We start from the raw sequence: 16,368 nt of genomic DNA, 5'->3' as shown, positions 1-16,368 counted from the left end.
TCTATTCTCTCGGTCTCGCGGCAAAGCGCGGCTCTCTTTTCCTCCTTACTCCTACGACCTTTCACTTGCTCCAATTGTTGAATCCACTACAGTACCTCCTTGAGTCCTTGGTGGGGATGGGGGCGACGGTCCAATGATAGGGAATGGCCTCCCAGCGATGGTTGGGACAAACTGTGCTTGGAACTGGTGTGTCCTCTTCTTCCCTCTGAAACATGTGAAGTTTTTTCCTTTTCCCCTTCTCTGGAGCTGTCTGAATACAAAACCCTGGGTGCTCCTTCCCGAACTATATATTCTCGGGAGTCCCCTTCTGGCGGTTGCAGGCCCGAAACCTGTTGTGGAGTCGGGAGATGCACCGTATCCTATTGATCTCCCTCTGCTTGAAAAAAGCTTGTGCTCTCTACCAGCTTCTTCAGGTTCTCTTTCACCTCTTTGGACATTCCACTTTCTTAAAAGCCTTTCGCGCTCTCCCAACCCGATTGGGGTATCACTTTCAGTATGTTTATTCTGCTGATACCTTCGGCAATAAGCGCATAGGCACAAAACAGTCCTCTCAGTCGTTCTTTCTCCTCTTCCATGAGGTGCGCCTTCTCTTGTTCCTTTACTGTTAGTGCTGCGATCGCTTTCTCTGCTTCAAAGCCCGATTCTAGGGCAGGCTGGAGGAGTTCAATTGCTCGGCTCGCTTCTGGTGAATCTCTTCTCCCATTTGTTGTGATGGCTGTTCTGGCTAGCGCGTTCCAGCTTGTATCCGTGTGTACCGTGACAAATTCCTTCTCGCTCTCCGGAATAAATGTATATAATATGTCATCGCTCATTCTTATCGAGCCAGCTTTGCAAAATTCAATAAACTTCCTCAACTCGCTCGCCTGTCTCAGGTGTGTCAACCACTCCCAGGGAAAGATTCTGATGAAGTCTTTTGTTCCTTCCATTTCTTCTTGCCGTTCCAACTCTGCCAAATCCCAGTCACTGTTCTCTTCGTCTCCCCGTCTCTTCATTCGGATGTATGTACGCCGTAATCTCTCACGCTTTTGTTGTTTCCCTCTCGCGATCAGATTCTAAAAAAATTTTCATCCGACTCCGACTCGCTTGATCTCGATCTGCTTCTTCTTTTCAGTCGTTCCCTCTTCACCTTTCTCATTGGTAACATTCCCGTGGCTCCGGACTGCATTGGCCATGTTTGGCTTCTGGTAATTTCTTCGATCATGTTTTCTACTCTTGAAAGTCTGTGTATATGATCAAATCCTCTGTCCTTGCCTTCTCGATTTGGCATTCTAACAGTATCTTGTGTCATCTACACTGCGGACAATGGTATGTTATAGAAATAAAATTGTTGGCGAAGTTTGATCTAAAACCACATATACTTGACAATCAATACTCATTATCGAGGAGCAAACCTGCTCCTTGCGTTTGTTGATTCGCTCCATTGCGAAATTATCAAATTCTTTAATAAAAAAGGAAAGAAAAAGAAATTATTTGAGCAAATTTTCTCAACAAAAAATTCAACAAAAATACTTAACAAGCAGGAATAACAAACTTGACAGTGAATTGAAAACTTAAAGTGACAAATTAAAATGCAACATTTGAACCTAATTGTTCAATCTCAATTGAAAATGAATACATATATAAATTTTGAAATAATTAATACTCATAAAAAATGTGATTGGATAAGAAAAGAAAAGTTGTTCAAAGATGAAAATTGAAGCTTTCAATGGAGGGACATTACTGAAAATGAATTCTTCAGTTCATTATTCTTTCAGAATTCGCAATCATTCGAAGAAAGAAATCGAATATTTGGTGTTCAAAATACAGAAATTTGAAATATCATAAATTTTGTCTGCACGCACATGTCTTGCAAATTAACAGGGAAACTGGCATTGCACCACATATTCTCCCAAAAAATGCAAACAACATATTGATAAACAAGCAAACAACAAACAGAGGCCTACAAATTTTCAAATTGTCAGAATCTTCAAAAAAATGAAAAAAAAAAGTCAGAAATCAAATTGACAAAAATTCTCTTTCTTATTCGAACAACACATCGAAAGAAAAAAGAAGCACAATCAGTTCCATCATCATTATCGTCGTCATCAGGACAAAATGTTTCCCACACTTTCACTTCCATTTCCAATGCAAGACGAGCCACCTTCTTCGTTCCCATTTGAAGCACATTGAAGACCAATTGCATCTGAAACTGTCAGTATTGCTGCTCCTGGTGGAAAATTCCCAATAAGATAGCGCTTCATATCGGTGAGGCTCGGACGCTGCGATGAATGAGACGAAATCGACATAGAGATCAATTGACCGAAGAAAGGAGATGATGCGTTGATTCCATCAAGATTTGGCGTTTCTCCTCGTTGGATCTTCTGCCCAGCCATCTCTGCCTCATATTCTCCAAACGGAATATTCAGTGTCAAACACTCCCACAACATCATCCCAATTGAAAACACAACTGACTCCTTTGTTGCTCCCAGCTTCTTGTTGATCAGAAGCTCGGGCGCCTTCCACCTCATGCACTCTTTTCTGTTGTCATCCTCATCCTCAAAGGCGGATGAAGGAGGAGGTGATTTTGTGAATCTCTCGCTCTTCACAGAAACATCAGAGGAAGATGTGGCAATGGTGGAGGTTGAAGAGATGGAGGAAGTGTCAGAGTCTGACGAGCAGTCGGAGTGGAGGGCAATGCAGATGACCATGTGCTCTGAGAACAGCACGATGTGAGGACTGAGATTGGCCAAAGAGGAAAGCTCATTTTCCATTTCGTCAAAGGAATGGAGCGCAAGATTGGCCACCCAGAACAGGATCTGAGCAGCCGTCTGCTCCCTCTCCTTCAAACTCCCAATCGCCATCTCCTTTGTCTTGTTCCTTCCATGAAGCAGCATGAACAGCGAATCCCTCAGATCCACAATCAGCTTCTCATGAGGGGATGAGCACGCCATGGCATCCACCAAGTTCGACATTGATGAAGTGGTGGGACACAGATCCTCTCCTCGAACAAATGTTGAATCTGAATCAGTTGTGGATGTGGAAGAGATGGAAGGTGAAGGTGTTCTTTTTCTTGTATCATCCTCCTCTTCCTCATCTTTCTCCAGTGCCCATTGAGGAATCTTGTCTGAATCTTTTCCAAGAATGTATTCAGTCGATCCGCTCTCAGAGAGAAGATGCTCCGATGATTCTGAATGTTGCATATTCGTCTCATATATTCTCTTCTTGATCCTCTCTTCATTCTTTTTCTCGGCCTCTCTCTCTGCTCTCCTCCACTGCTCCTCAGGTGACATCTCCATCGTCACCATCTCAAACGCCTTTGGATCCTTTCTGATGTTGTCATTCACAATCTCTCTCAGATCTTCTGCTTCGTTCTTTGCTTTCTTCCACCGAACAGCCAGAATAACAACAATTACAAGCAGAAGCACAACAAATACAACACACACAATCACAATAATTGGCCAAAATGATTTTTCTTTCTTTCCACCTTCAACAATTCTTTCATCTCCTTTTGAACCAGATTCACTTTTGTTTTTGAGAATAATTCGATCTGTTGATGAGGGTGACTCGATTCTTCCAAATTGTATTGCTACAGATACCTCGGATTCATCAGATGCTTGCTCAATAATAGCTGATGAAATGTCTGCAACAACAGCCTCTTCTGATATAAACCCATCTCTTTCAATGGAGTGTGGCTCAACAGCCTCTTCTTCTCCAATGATCACAATCACAGAGAACGATAGATTGCAGGGGAGAAGGAGCAATCCCTTGAAGTGCAGTGTTGTGAACTCCCCCTTTTGTTCTGTCTCCACACTCTCCAGCGAAGGAATGAACAGTGCTGATGGTCTGTTATCGCTCAGCCCTGACAGCTGGCATCCATCATCCAGAATCCACAGTGATGTGTTTCTTTCCCATCCATCTCCTCCTTTCAAACTCATCACATTCAATGTTCCTGTACCAGAACAGATGATGTTTCTTCTCACAGATGGATATCCTTCGATTCTCGGATTGTTATCCACAAACTCACTCTTCTCAATCCTCACAACTCCACCTCTCACACCCAAAGCACCATGTGATGCATTTCCCATTGTTGAATCTCTGATGATAGCAGCACTGCCTGATAGTTCCACCAACGATTCATTCCATCTGCAGATTGCATCTGAATCCATTTCAATAGAAGCAAGTGGTTCTTGTTGTTTGCCCATGAAAGCGCACAAATCAACTGCAATCTCAGAGCACGATTTGAATGATGCAATTGTTGGATTGCTGGATTGAGATGTGCTCTGTGAAAGTGAACAGTTGCTCAAATGCACTTTGCCAGATAATTGGTCTGCACAGAAAAGAGATGCATCTGTTGCAGAGGATGTGATATTTGAGATGCACAAATCAACGAGAGAAACATTCCAATTTCCATTTGAATTTGAACCAGGATTGGTCGAGTGGATTTTGAACACGCTTCCATTTGCCTGAGTATTTGAACAGGCAAGCTTTTCCACACTCACATTCACACAGTCATCTACAATCACACAACTTCCATTTGCAACAACATTTTCCAGTCTCACACTTTCCATGTGCACCTCCGATGCATTGTGCAGCTCCATCACATTCCCTGTGAAGAACACTTCCGAAACATCCAAATGTGACACATTCACCGTGCTTGCCATTTCAATCATGAGGAATGGCAATGCAATTCTCATTGAAGCAATTCTGGATTGGAGGATTGAGAGCGAGCCTTGGGCAACACTCACCATGCTCAGTTGCAGTGTTTGCTCATTTGATGCAGAAGGTGTATTTAACATGTCCTGCGCTGAAAACATTGTGCGTGAAAGAACAAGAGAACCACTCTTCACACACAGAAGGGATGGATGAGGCGATGAGAAATGTGCTCCAAATGCAAATGTGATCAACTCAATCTCCACTCGCAAGGTGCATGCAATGATTCCCTCTTCCTCTGCTCCATTCACTGGCTGATCCAGATGCACTGTTGCTGCTTCCATTCTGTCCGCTGACCGGATTGCTACATCTCTTGCTGATGCTGGGCCTGCGATAAGGGAATCATTGAAAATGAACAGGATACTGTATGTGCCGCTGATCACATGCCTCAGCCCCACATTCACAGATTCGCATGGAGCTGATGAACTGCCACAATGAATGGCATCTGATGCTTCAGGTGCTGTCGATGAAGAAAACACCACATAATCCATGAATGGCAACATCTTCAGCAGAAGATCTTCCTCATCCTCAAATGTCTGCATTGTGCATCCCCATATCGCAAACGTGCGGTTGAATGATGTGCCGAAGTCGATGTTGAACTGTGTTTCATTGATCTGTGTGTCGATGTTGGTGCATCTCACATACACATCTCTCCCTCGCAACGCTGTGTTTGCTGAAAAGTCGATGTTGCTGAAGCGAAAAGGAAGCGGTGCTTGTGTGCTCGACGAACAATCAAAGAAGATCACACCCCCTCTGCCACTCGACTTTGCAAAGCATTCACTCGCTCGACAATCTTCCCACGTGACAGACCCATCATCCCCAAGATCAAACAGCACTGCTCCTCCTCTTTCACTTGAGGATGAGCCACAGCCTTCCAGTGTGGTGTTGTTCACTCGCAGTGTTAATCCTGTGATTGTTGCGCCTCTCAGCAGCCCAGGCGCATTTCCGTTCTTCTGCTCCACTCTCGAAAACACACATTCATTCACTTCAATGTTTGCCATTATGTTGTTGTTTGATTTGTCATGTGCCATTTTGGTACTGCTCATTCCCATTTCTGGATCTTCACTCAGAACAACCTCCACATCTAGCGCAATGCATCCTTCGCATTCCACATCTGACAAGTTGCTGCTGCTCATGTTGATTGTCCCGCTGTTCTCCAGGCATATGAGTGAACAACTCGTTGAAATAGATTGAATGCTCATCCTTGTGCATAGCAATGTTCCTTCACTCACTGTGATCATCACAAACGCAATCGATCCACTCTCCCATTCATCTATCCCAAACGAGCTCTCTTCCACCTCCAGCACCCCTTCCACTTCGTGTGATGTAATCAGTCTCTTGTCTCCATTTCCAAACGAGCAAGGAATAGCAAATCCAATCCCATGAATCACACATCTCTTTGTGTTCACAATCACAATTCCTGTGTTCCCACCTACCTCTTTCAGACACCTCACAACACAAGGAAGGCTTCCAGATGCACATCTCATATCCACTCCACTCACATCCACCTCCCTCTCTACCTCACTCTCACCACTCACAACAATCCTCTTTCCCTCTCCTCCCTCCAATCGGGTGACTGTGTAATGAAGCGATCTGCACGGATACCCCTCAAAACCACACACCACTGTGTCTGCACCTCCACTCCCAACATACACTTCTGCTCCAATCTCTTCAAAGAAATACACCAATGGGATTGCATTCGTTCTGTCGCTCCCATCATATCCCATGAACTGCTCTTCTATCCCTTCCTCACCCCTCATCCCATCCATGAATGGCAGTGTGGTGTTTGTGATGCTGCCCCTCAGCTCAGCCGATTGCACAAACATGTTGCTCCCATATTTCGCCTTGTTTGGCTTGCTCCCTCCTTCTCCAAAATCCGGATTCCTCACAACAAACCCATCTCCCCCTTCTTCCAGTCCAATCATCACCCCTCCTCCATATCCTCCTCCTGCTCCACTTGTTGGTGCTTCACACCCCTTGAATTGGCATCCCTCAATCACAATATCAGTATTAGCAACTGTTGAATCAACATTCCCATATTCCACACATTCCACACACACCCCTCCTCCCATCCTCCCCTCACCCTCAACACAGCACCCATCAAAAATACATCCACTCAGCTTCACCATTGGCTCACTCTCATCATTCCCAGCTTTTGTTCCTGTCTTCTCAATCACCACCCTCACTCCTCCCCCATTACCGCTCTCACTCACAATACCACTCAAGTTGCACTCACTCATCTCCAGCAACCCTCCATTCATCCATTCCACTCCTGATCCCGACTCTGCCCCACCATTGATGTTGATCCCTGAAATGTTGCATCGTGTCATCTCCAACCATCCTCCTCCATTTCCTCCTTTGAATGAAATCACTGATACTCCCCATTCAAGCCCATTCCCACTCATCTTCACATCCTCAATCTCCACTTCACCACCTCTCCCTGCCACAAGTCCCATACCCATTGTCGCTTCCCTCAAGTCAACTTCGCAACTGCTCACCCTCAGAACCCCTCCAACACTCATCATCAGATACTCAATCCCAGAGTGAAGGCTCTTCACATTCATCACTATCTTTTCGATCGAAAATGAACTGCCTGAAACAATCACTCCCTCTTGTGATATCTCTGGGCTCACACTCACATCAATGCCCACTTTCAACTCCTCTCCACATCCCATTCTCCACTCTCCTTCAGGCACTGCCACCTCTTCGCTTAACACAAATGGTGCATGAAGCTGAATAACGCCTGACTCAGCCAATGAAAATCGAAGAGCCAATCCTCGGCTGATAGAAGAGCATGGCGCCTCAGCAAATCCACATGCACCGAAGTCTGCTGCCCTGCTTCCCCCAACATGCACTGGTCCTGTGAAATTCTCCCACAGAAACACAACAAGGGGAAGCACCACATCCCCATATGCTGCTTCTGTCTCCACCCCTTCAATATCATCCAAACACCCCAACTCAGCCTCCGTCAAGCTCCAATCAAGCCAATTTCTCACATCCTCTTCATCAATGTGTCCTGCTGCAATAAACACAGTCTTTCCCCATTTCGCCTTGTTTCCTCCAAACATCGGCTGAGTGAGTCTGAATGCCTCTGCTGATCCTTTCAACTGCACGTATATCGCTCCCCCTCTTCCACTCTCCTCACTACACTCACATCCCTCAAACTTCGATTTGCTCACGATCATCTTCCCTCCTCCTCCCTCTCCCATTTCCACGTTTGCGCACAGCGCCCCTCCTTTTCCACCCTCGCTGCCTGCAAAGCACTCAGTGAAAGAGCATCCATCAATCTCCACGCTGTTTCCATTCCCTATCCTCAGCAGATGGCTTCCTCCATCAGCAGACTTGCTGCACCCACACCTCACAAACTCGCAGCTGCTCACAGAAAGCAAAAGAGATCCATCTGAATCTGCCACAAGTGCTGCTCCCCCATCACTTCGGATCACATCGCTCATGCCTGTCGATGTGATGTTCACCACATCTGATGGATTGCCAAAGTGGAACAGAGGAGCAGATGCCAGGGCAACAGAAGAAATGTTGGAGGAGGAAACAGATATTGAGCCAAACAGAACCATGAACAAAGACGAGCTGAAGATGATGGCTGAGGATGAGCCTGTGATGGCGAGGTCTGAGATGGCAAGGGTGGCTGCTTGCTGAGTGAGGATGAACAGTGAAGGCGATGGCGACTGGAACGAGTTGTGGACAATGGAGAACGAGGAGGCTGAAAGAGAGCCAAGCGAGATCGAAAACAACGAGACTGAAGCACCACTTGGAAGCATGCTTGTCTGCACAAAGCAGGCGGCTTTGTCGTTCCCATTCATCTCAATATGCTTTGCTCCAATGTCAACACACAATGAAGGAGAAAACGAGCAAGGAAGGAGAATCACTTTCCATTCGCAAATCACATCTATCAGTTCAACAGCATATTCAAGTGTCTTGCATGCATCTGCCTCAGAAACTCCGCATTCACTTTTGTTTGTTCCATCTGATTTCACAAACAGCTCAAGAATTTTGAAAGTTAACCAATCATTCACTGTATGATTGTCTGCTGTGTTATTGTTCCAGATTCTCTTTTCTTTTGTTGTTGAGAAGCAATTGTAAAAAGGAGATTCAATAACAAAACTGTTATGAAAGAATACATCATTTCCTCTTCCATTTGCAGCTGTATTCCCATCAAACAAGCAAAATGAAATGAACTTGAATCCACTCATCCAAGAACTTGATGGAGTAAATGAAATCGCAGCACCTCCTCTTGTTGAAGAAGCAGAAGTTAGGATGTTTTTGTGAAATAGACAATTGTCAATACTAAATGAACTTGGCTTTGAGCCTGGAGAATCTCCAAAAGTGATAGACCCATAAGCATCTTGACCCGTGTTTCCTTCAAATATGCAACTGGAAATCTTAATTGTTCCTGATGTTGGAAAATAATAGAATGCATTGTATAACGCAGTTCCAACGTTTCCTTCAGTCGGACAATTACATAAGTCACACTTCAAAAAATAAATGATTTGTGCAACTGCTGTATTTTCGTATTGAAAAATGGCTCCTCCACATGTTCCAGCCCGACATGCAAAAAAGTTTGTTTTCGTCACATTCGCAATTGTAATTGAGCGGAAATATATTGCTCCTCCATTGTCACCTGCAGAGCAGTTCTGAAAGATGCAATTGTGGATTGAAACATTAGCACTTGAAACTGTGCAGGAAATAGCTCCACCATTTCCTTCATATTTTAGCAAGTCTATCCATTCGCACCACTCAAACTCATGATTGCCATCCGGCAAGCCAATCCTTGAACTCACATTTATTGGGTTTTCTTGAGTTCCGTGTTGGGCTTCATTTGGTCTTGGAGTGCGAGCACAGGCACGAAATGAGGAATTGAACAGATTCAGAGAGTGACGAAGTTCGTTCATTGATGGAACTATCCCTCCATCAATTGCATCACTCACTGCTTCGAATGAGCAACATCTCATTTTTGTCGACAAATGGAACAATATGGATTCATCAGGCTTGGATGGCTCAGGCTTTGTTAAGGATGAAATATTCGAGAACGAAGAATGTCCAATGCGCACAGAGATCAGGGAAGGAGATGAGCAGAAGGGATGCGAGGAAACACAAAACGAGCCAAAATTACTTTGATCAATTTCAAGCATATTTTGGGAAAACAAAGAAAAAGATTCCGGCAGAGAAGAAACAAGAGATGGGAGAGCTTTCAGAGCATCGGAAGAGCACATCGAAATATTGGACAAAAGCATGCACCCAGAAAAACACATTATCGGACTTTTCGATGCCGTTCTGCAACAAACCACACAACAGCCATGAAGAGAAAGATATGAATTTTGAGTTAATACAAATTGGGAGCAGCTTGGGGGCAAGGCACAACAAAGCGAGGATATTTCCAACGAAGAATTGATTTCTTGGATAATTCCATTGAAGCACGAATATTTATTATTGTGCTCAAGCTTTCTGTTTTCACTCAACAAATCGGGAAAGGAATCAAATAAAGATGATGACATTTTGCTCATTGGAGAACGAGAATCACTGCTCGAATGATTGATTTCACATGGAGGGACAGCACAGCAGCAATATTGGAGCAGCAAGGCAACTGCAACACAAGGAAAAACCGAGTTCATTCCTCACTCCTGCAAACAGTTCTATTATGGGCCTTCAATCAAATTTCCCTTTATATAATTTTCTTTTCACAAAAAGGTTCGTAAAATGAGAAAAACATTGAATTAAAAGAATTCAGGTATAAATGAATGAAGATTATTTGGCATTCTCACATTTATTCATCAAAAACTTGATCCTTCAAAAATCACCTTTTTTGAAGATAATTTCGTTTCCTTTATGACTTCACAGTAGACATCTTGTTTCCAAATCCATTTAAAAACAATTTTCTCCTTTGAAGCAATTGTTTCGTAGAGAATAATAATCGATCGAATGCACTCTGATTGTAATATTGAATTTTGATGATTCATCATCAACGAAAAGGATGCAAATTTCTCAAAAACGATAATAGAATAACCTTAAGCTTTCATTTGGTCTCAAGAGAAATAGGTTGAACTCGTTCAGTTCAGGTTTTGCGGCAACTGCCATTCGATCGATGATAAACTGGCGTTTTCTGTTTGGTTTCATATTTACAAATTATGCTCGGTTTGCTCAAAGTTGTGTTTTCTTGAGCAAATACCCTATCCGAAGAAACATTTTTAGAGATTTTCATAAAGAATCTTTTTCACTCAGAAATAACTACATTGATCGAGCTGTGTGCCTTTTTTGGTGGGAATGTTGATTCATCGAACGCAAGGACATGGATTATTATCTTCTCTTTGCTTTCAGGCAGGAATTAAATAATAATCTCTCTTTGTTGTTATTTTCACGTTTGTATTTGAATTGAAGAAGAAAAGAACATTGAAATAACTGCAATTTCTCCGTAAAGCTCAGAAATTGTGAATCCGTCATTTCCATCAGCAGCACAACATCATTGTGGTGTTCACAAAATTTTCCTTTATTTCACCTCAAATAATCAAAAATGAAGATATTTCCCCCCTCACTAAGGATCATTCATAAAAGAAAATTAATCCCGCTCCAATAGAGCTCCATTACAAACAAGAAGTTCTTCTGACAGTGAAAAAAAACTTTGCATTCATCAACGGAATCACATACTCGAAATTTATCTTCTTCAATGAATTGAATTTCTTTGATGTTTTGTTCATAATGAAAGGAACATTTTTTCATCTGGTGTCTGAAGCTCCATATTGTTGTGAGATTTCTTCTTCTTCATCACACAAGTGTATCTGAAACTCAATATGCAGTTCAAAAAAACTAATGGACGTCAGCAGAGCAGAACATTCATTGAAGATTGTCTTTCTTGAACACGCAATAATGGTGTTTTCCTTTCAATGATTTCTCAATTTCCATTGACCGAAAATAAAACTCTGCTTCTATCCCTTCAGAAAAACATTGTTTGATACATCGTAAATTGCAGTTACAACTCTGGGATGATAAATGAATTATTGCCAAACCCAATAGGTCGGAACAAATAAGTGTGCTTTGCAAAAAGAAGTTCGAATGATGTACAAATAACAACAGAACCCATAAGAGAAATCTCATTCGGAGAGATGGTTTTTTTCGAGAAGAAGATGTAGTTATGAGAAGTGAGGCTATATTCTCCAAAAAGTATTTTGGATAATTTCATAAACATGAGAAGAGAGGAAGGCGATGAAACTTCAGATGAAACCTGAAAATAACAGCGGATTGAGAGCTCAGAAGTCGAAGTGGTAAAAGCTGGATCAACAAATGGATTTGCACTCGCATTCAAAAGGCTGTTATTGATCAAGAAGAATCGATTCAATAAAAGATATCATGATAATGAAGAAAAATCCTTTTAATCACTAAGTTATGATTTTTGATTATATCTCATCACTTCTGTGATGCTTCATGCCCCCACAAAATGCCAAAGGACAACTTTTTCTCAAATTGAATGTTTAGAGGAAAAGGATGGACAATTAATCCATCCGATCAGATCAAGCCGAAAGAAGCAGATAAATCACATGTATTGGGAATAATTTATCTGCCAATATCTGTGCAATTCTCAGAAAGAGCATCTTCAAGCACTCTTTTTTCATTTCTCTGAGCAGATATTCGTTTTATGATGAAAGGAATCGCTTCGCTAGCTTCATTCTGCTCTATTTCCAGCAAAAAGATTTGTTATTCAATCATTTTGCTTTCTGGACACTGCTCATCAGCTCAAAAGGAAAGAAATAGATCTTGACGGCGAATTCAGTTTGTTCTTCTCGAATTGTGTATTTGATGTGTCGAACATAAAATTCGCGAAAGACGAGCAAAGTCCACAGTTTGTTTGCACAAAAGGAAATTTTCGTTTTTCAGATGGTTTCTTCTTTGAATAATCATTCAGATTATTTTTGAAGGAATTCTCTTTGAAAGAGTTTATTGTCTGCAAATCAACTCGAGATGTATTTCAAGAGAGCAGCGTCTGAATAGCCTGCGCATTGGAGTTCATCTTTTTCATCACAACTGCAGCAGAATGTTTGAATGAAACTGAAAACTCTGAGGAATCGCGCAATATGAATCTGTTTCTCTTATTTGCCAGCTCAAACGAATAGCCGTTTTTGCACCATTCTGGAATCATTCTTTAAAATAATCTGTCTGCCAAAATTACACGAGACATTTCTTAAGTTAGTCAAGATTTGGTTGTCTTCATTCACAAAGGAAAACGTTCATTAAAAAATCATTTAATGATTTGATTGACTCAAGCCAAGGAAATCAATCAAACGAATGATAGAAAAATGCTTCTACAGGAAAAATGAATGAATAAAGATGGACTTCTCCAGTACAAAGACTGTGAAAAATACAAGAAATAACAAGGTGTTCTTACTCGACTATGCTTGTCGGTATTAATTCTCCGTTTGAAGATAAAATTAGAATCGTGTAAAAGGCAGCACCGAATGAAAATGCCTTCTTTTCTTTGTTGTTGTAAAGTGCCAATATGTTCATAGCTAGCTTCTTCATTCGCTTTTCATTTCCTGATGCTAATGAATGCTCAATATAAATAGCACTTTTGAAAGGCAAGAAGAGATACAATGGAGATAGAACAAATTGGTGGAAGAAGAACGGATGGTATTCGAATTAAGCCCTTGCAAAAGAGAAGAGAAGAGGAAGAAGAAGAGAAGAAGAGAAAATTTCCAGAAATAATTGAATTGTTTTTTCTGGATATGATGGGAAATGTTTTATTTCAAGTGAAGAATATGACGATGAAGAAAATGAAGAAATTTATCCGGAATCTCTGAATGTAGTTTAAATATAAGGTATTGAAGACCTTTAAAGATACAATAAGAGATATATGAATTGAAGAATAAAATGGAAGTGTTGAGTTGATTGGAGAAACGAACGAAAAAAGGTATCCAATCTGTTGAAGAATGAAAATGAATTGCGGAGTTAATTGAGCTGCTCTTTTGATAACTGAGCAGGTTTGTTTGATTCTTTGGAAAAGAATCGAGAAATGTGATGAAAACATTTTCGGAATGAAAAGTGGAGGAGAAGTTGAAGAAGGAATGCAAAAAGAAGAAGAAGAAATCGAAGAGGAAATAATCGCCTTTGAAACAATTTTTGGATGGAAATTGTGTCGAAATGGATGTTCTGAGAGAAAATAATCAGCAAATGATTGAAAACATTCACCCCATTTCCAGCTATAAAATTGTGATTCTTTTCAAACTTTTCCAGAAGAATCGCACAGTTCCCCTTTTGATCATCTACGCCTTGAACAATGCCATAAAGAGATAGATGCAGGATGTTGGTTTCTGTTTTTGTTTGATATTTTTCTTTAATCATTTTATAACTCGATTTTTCCTAAAAATCCATCGCAAAAGCTTCCTTTCGATCGATGACAACATTTTCTTGTGAACATTGATAAGCCCTGTGAAAGAAGAAATGCATCTTCAAAAAAGTGTCAAAAGCTCTCGGTTGTTGAAGGCTTTGAAATATACATCTAATCCATTCAGAAAAGGCGATGTTTTGTGCAGATGATGATGAAGTGAATTTAGAAATACATGAGTAGGTTATTCTCCCGTTTGGCAGAAGGTTTGAGGCGTTCATCGATTTTACAAGCAGAACGCGTGAAGAAGATGCAAATAATGAAGGAGTGTAATGATGAGGTAGAAACTCAGATTGAACTGAATAAATGATTATGAATCCAAAGAAAAAGTTGATGATAGCTGATCCCTTCCATTCATTTCATTTTGTATGCACTTGATGTTTTGCTCAATTCATCTTAACCAGTGGCTTTGGCTCTAATTTCTTAGTATTCCTCAGGAGAAAATGAGTCAAATGATATATATTTGAAGTTATTTACCGAAATCAAAGGAATAATAGATTTTCCAGATGAAGAATAATGCTTTATAACATATGCGCATTGGCTTCTGAATTATGTGAAAAGGCGAAATAAGGCATCGATGTGATGGTTGAAGAGAGTCAGCAGATTGCTCAAAAAATGTATCGATTGCAGAAGCAAAGGCAGAACTGAATTGATTTGAAGCTGCTGGTTTTGTTTTCGTGAAAAAGAAGTATTTCTTTGTTCTGGTTGGACTGAAAACCTGCACTCCAACATCGTGTGAAAAGATGGATGCGATTAAGCTTTTCAACTTAAGTATAAAAAGGATCTTGTTGATGGGGAAAGGAAATAAGATTGTTAAAACGGATGAACGTTGAGAATCATTGAAGAAAAAGATGAAGATGAAAATGTAATAACGATGTTGCTGGAGAAAATAAAGTGGAAATGACCATTTAATTGAATTCAAAAATATGCTTCACTAAAATTCATTCTGAAAAGCTAAGAAGATTTGAAAAAGTATTCAGCAGTTGCAATTTATCCATGTTTCATTCCATGTTTTCACCTCTTCGATACCGATGAATATCGTCATTTCAACAGATGCTTGCTATGTAGAATAAAAAAGATTATGTGCATAGCCATCGTTTAAAATGAAGTTTAGTTTTTTCTATTTCTTTTATTTTCTAGTATATTTCTTTGTCTCCTTGTTGCTCTTCATAAGTTTCCAATAATCATGTCATTTTTCAATCTGACGCATAAATTCAATTTGTTCCTGCTCCCGCATATTATTTCCCGTTAACCTCCTTTTCCATCTCGCAATCAGATAATCTTGCAATTCGCATTTTTGATCAGATTATTTTTTATGGTATTTGAAAATGAATCTTTCGAACACTTTTTTTTTCTATTTACCTTTTCATATTGATGTTTTTTCATAATATTTTGCAATAAAATTTCTTTTTAAAAAGCAACTGAACGTTGTCTCTTTTTATTTATGAAAAGAGTTGTAACAATTAAAAAATCAAAGAGAAAAATCAAATTAAATATTGAACAAAATTGAATAAAATGCCATGTCGCATAAAACTGCCTTCAAATATTTTGTGTGTCATGGTCAACTTGCCGAGGAGTTGGGCGAAATTTCGTTGTGCTTATTTGCGGTTGGCTGGGCACAGGAGGAATGCGAGAAAACGAGACCTGGCGCTTTTGGTTCAATGAAGAAGAAGAAGATGATGATGATGACAATGAATATGGCCCAACTCCTTCATCACCTCCCCTTTTATTCGAGTTCTCTTTCCCTTCTCTCAGATGCCTCTCGTGCTCTTTCTGTTTGTCCCTCGCTGACTCAAACCCTGGCGGAGTAGTACACTCAGCACCTTCCTCTGCTTTCCTTTTGTTCTCCTTCTCACACTCGTTGATCTGGCTGAGGCTGACTCCCTTCAGCAGCACGCCCTGCCCGCCAAAGGGGATGTCTGCTGTCACATCTTCTCTCCTTCCGGTGCTCCTCCGGCGAAACAGCTGGTTCCGTGTCTGCCGTGGAGAGAGTGTCATTGGCGTGGGTGAAAGGGGTGAAGAAGGAGGAGGGGAAGGAGGAGGAGGGGAAGGAGGAGGAGGGGAAAGAGAAAGAAAAAGAGAAGGTGTTGAAGAAGATGATAAAGGTGATGGAGAAGGAGAAGAAGGTACCAAATGCAAAGTGAAGATTGACTAATGACTCAGAAATTATTCTTGTTGTTGCTTGCTAAAAAAAAACGAATTATATCAAATCTGAGAAGGATGGACTTTAAGAAGATAGTTGAAAAGAAGCCAATGGATGATGTTGAAAAGAAATTCAAAAAAATTGAAGAAAA

General features: G+C 41.0%; 3 protein-coding genes across 3 annotated transcripts; all 3 read right to left on the bottom strand.

The window, feature by feature from the left end:
• Positions 1-51: 51 nt before the first annotated feature.
• On the bottom strand, positions 52-1,288 carry MONOS_7111 (uncharacterized protein; the record flags this gene model as incomplete). The annotated part of the gene is made up of 3 exons (XM_067877413.1): positions 52-425; positions 515-1,052; positions 1,127-1,288. 3 exons carry the CDS (start codon positions 1,286-1,288, stop codon positions 52-54), a joined length of 1,074 nt encoding a protein of 357 aa, XP_067729641.1.
• A 796-nt stretch (positions 1,289-2,084) lies between these two features.
• MONOS_7112 (uncharacterized protein) lies at positions 2,085-10,003 on the bottom strand (the record flags this gene model as incomplete). Its single annotated transcript, XM_067877414.1, has 2 exons — positions 2,085-9,816; positions 9,990-10,003. The coding sequence occupies 2 exons, from the start codon at positions 10,001-10,003 to the stop codon at positions 2,085-2,087; spliced, it is 7,746 nt and encodes a 2,581-aa protein (XP_067729640.1).
• Positions 10,004-15,613: 5,610 nt separating this feature from the next.
• Positions 15,614-16,072, bottom strand: MONOS_7113 (uncharacterized protein; the record flags this gene model as incomplete). Its single annotated transcript, XM_067877415.1, has 1 exon — positions 15,614-16,072. One exon carries the CDS (start codon positions 16,070-16,072, stop codon positions 15,614-15,616), a length of 459 nt encoding a protein of 152 aa, XP_067729639.1.
• Between the last annotated feature and the right edge of the window lie 296 nt (positions 16,073-16,368).

This window comes from Monocercomonoides exilis (genome assembly GCF_001643675.1).
Source record: "Monocercomonoides exilis strain PA203 chromosome Unknown scaffold16-1735695, whole genome shotgun sequence".
Taxonomy (NCBI): Eukaryota; Preaxostyla; order Oxymonadida; family Polymastigidae; genus Monocercomonoides; species Monocercomonoides exilis.
Note: the sequence above shows the minus strand (reverse complement) of the source record. Positions and strands in the feature narration are given on the sequence as shown.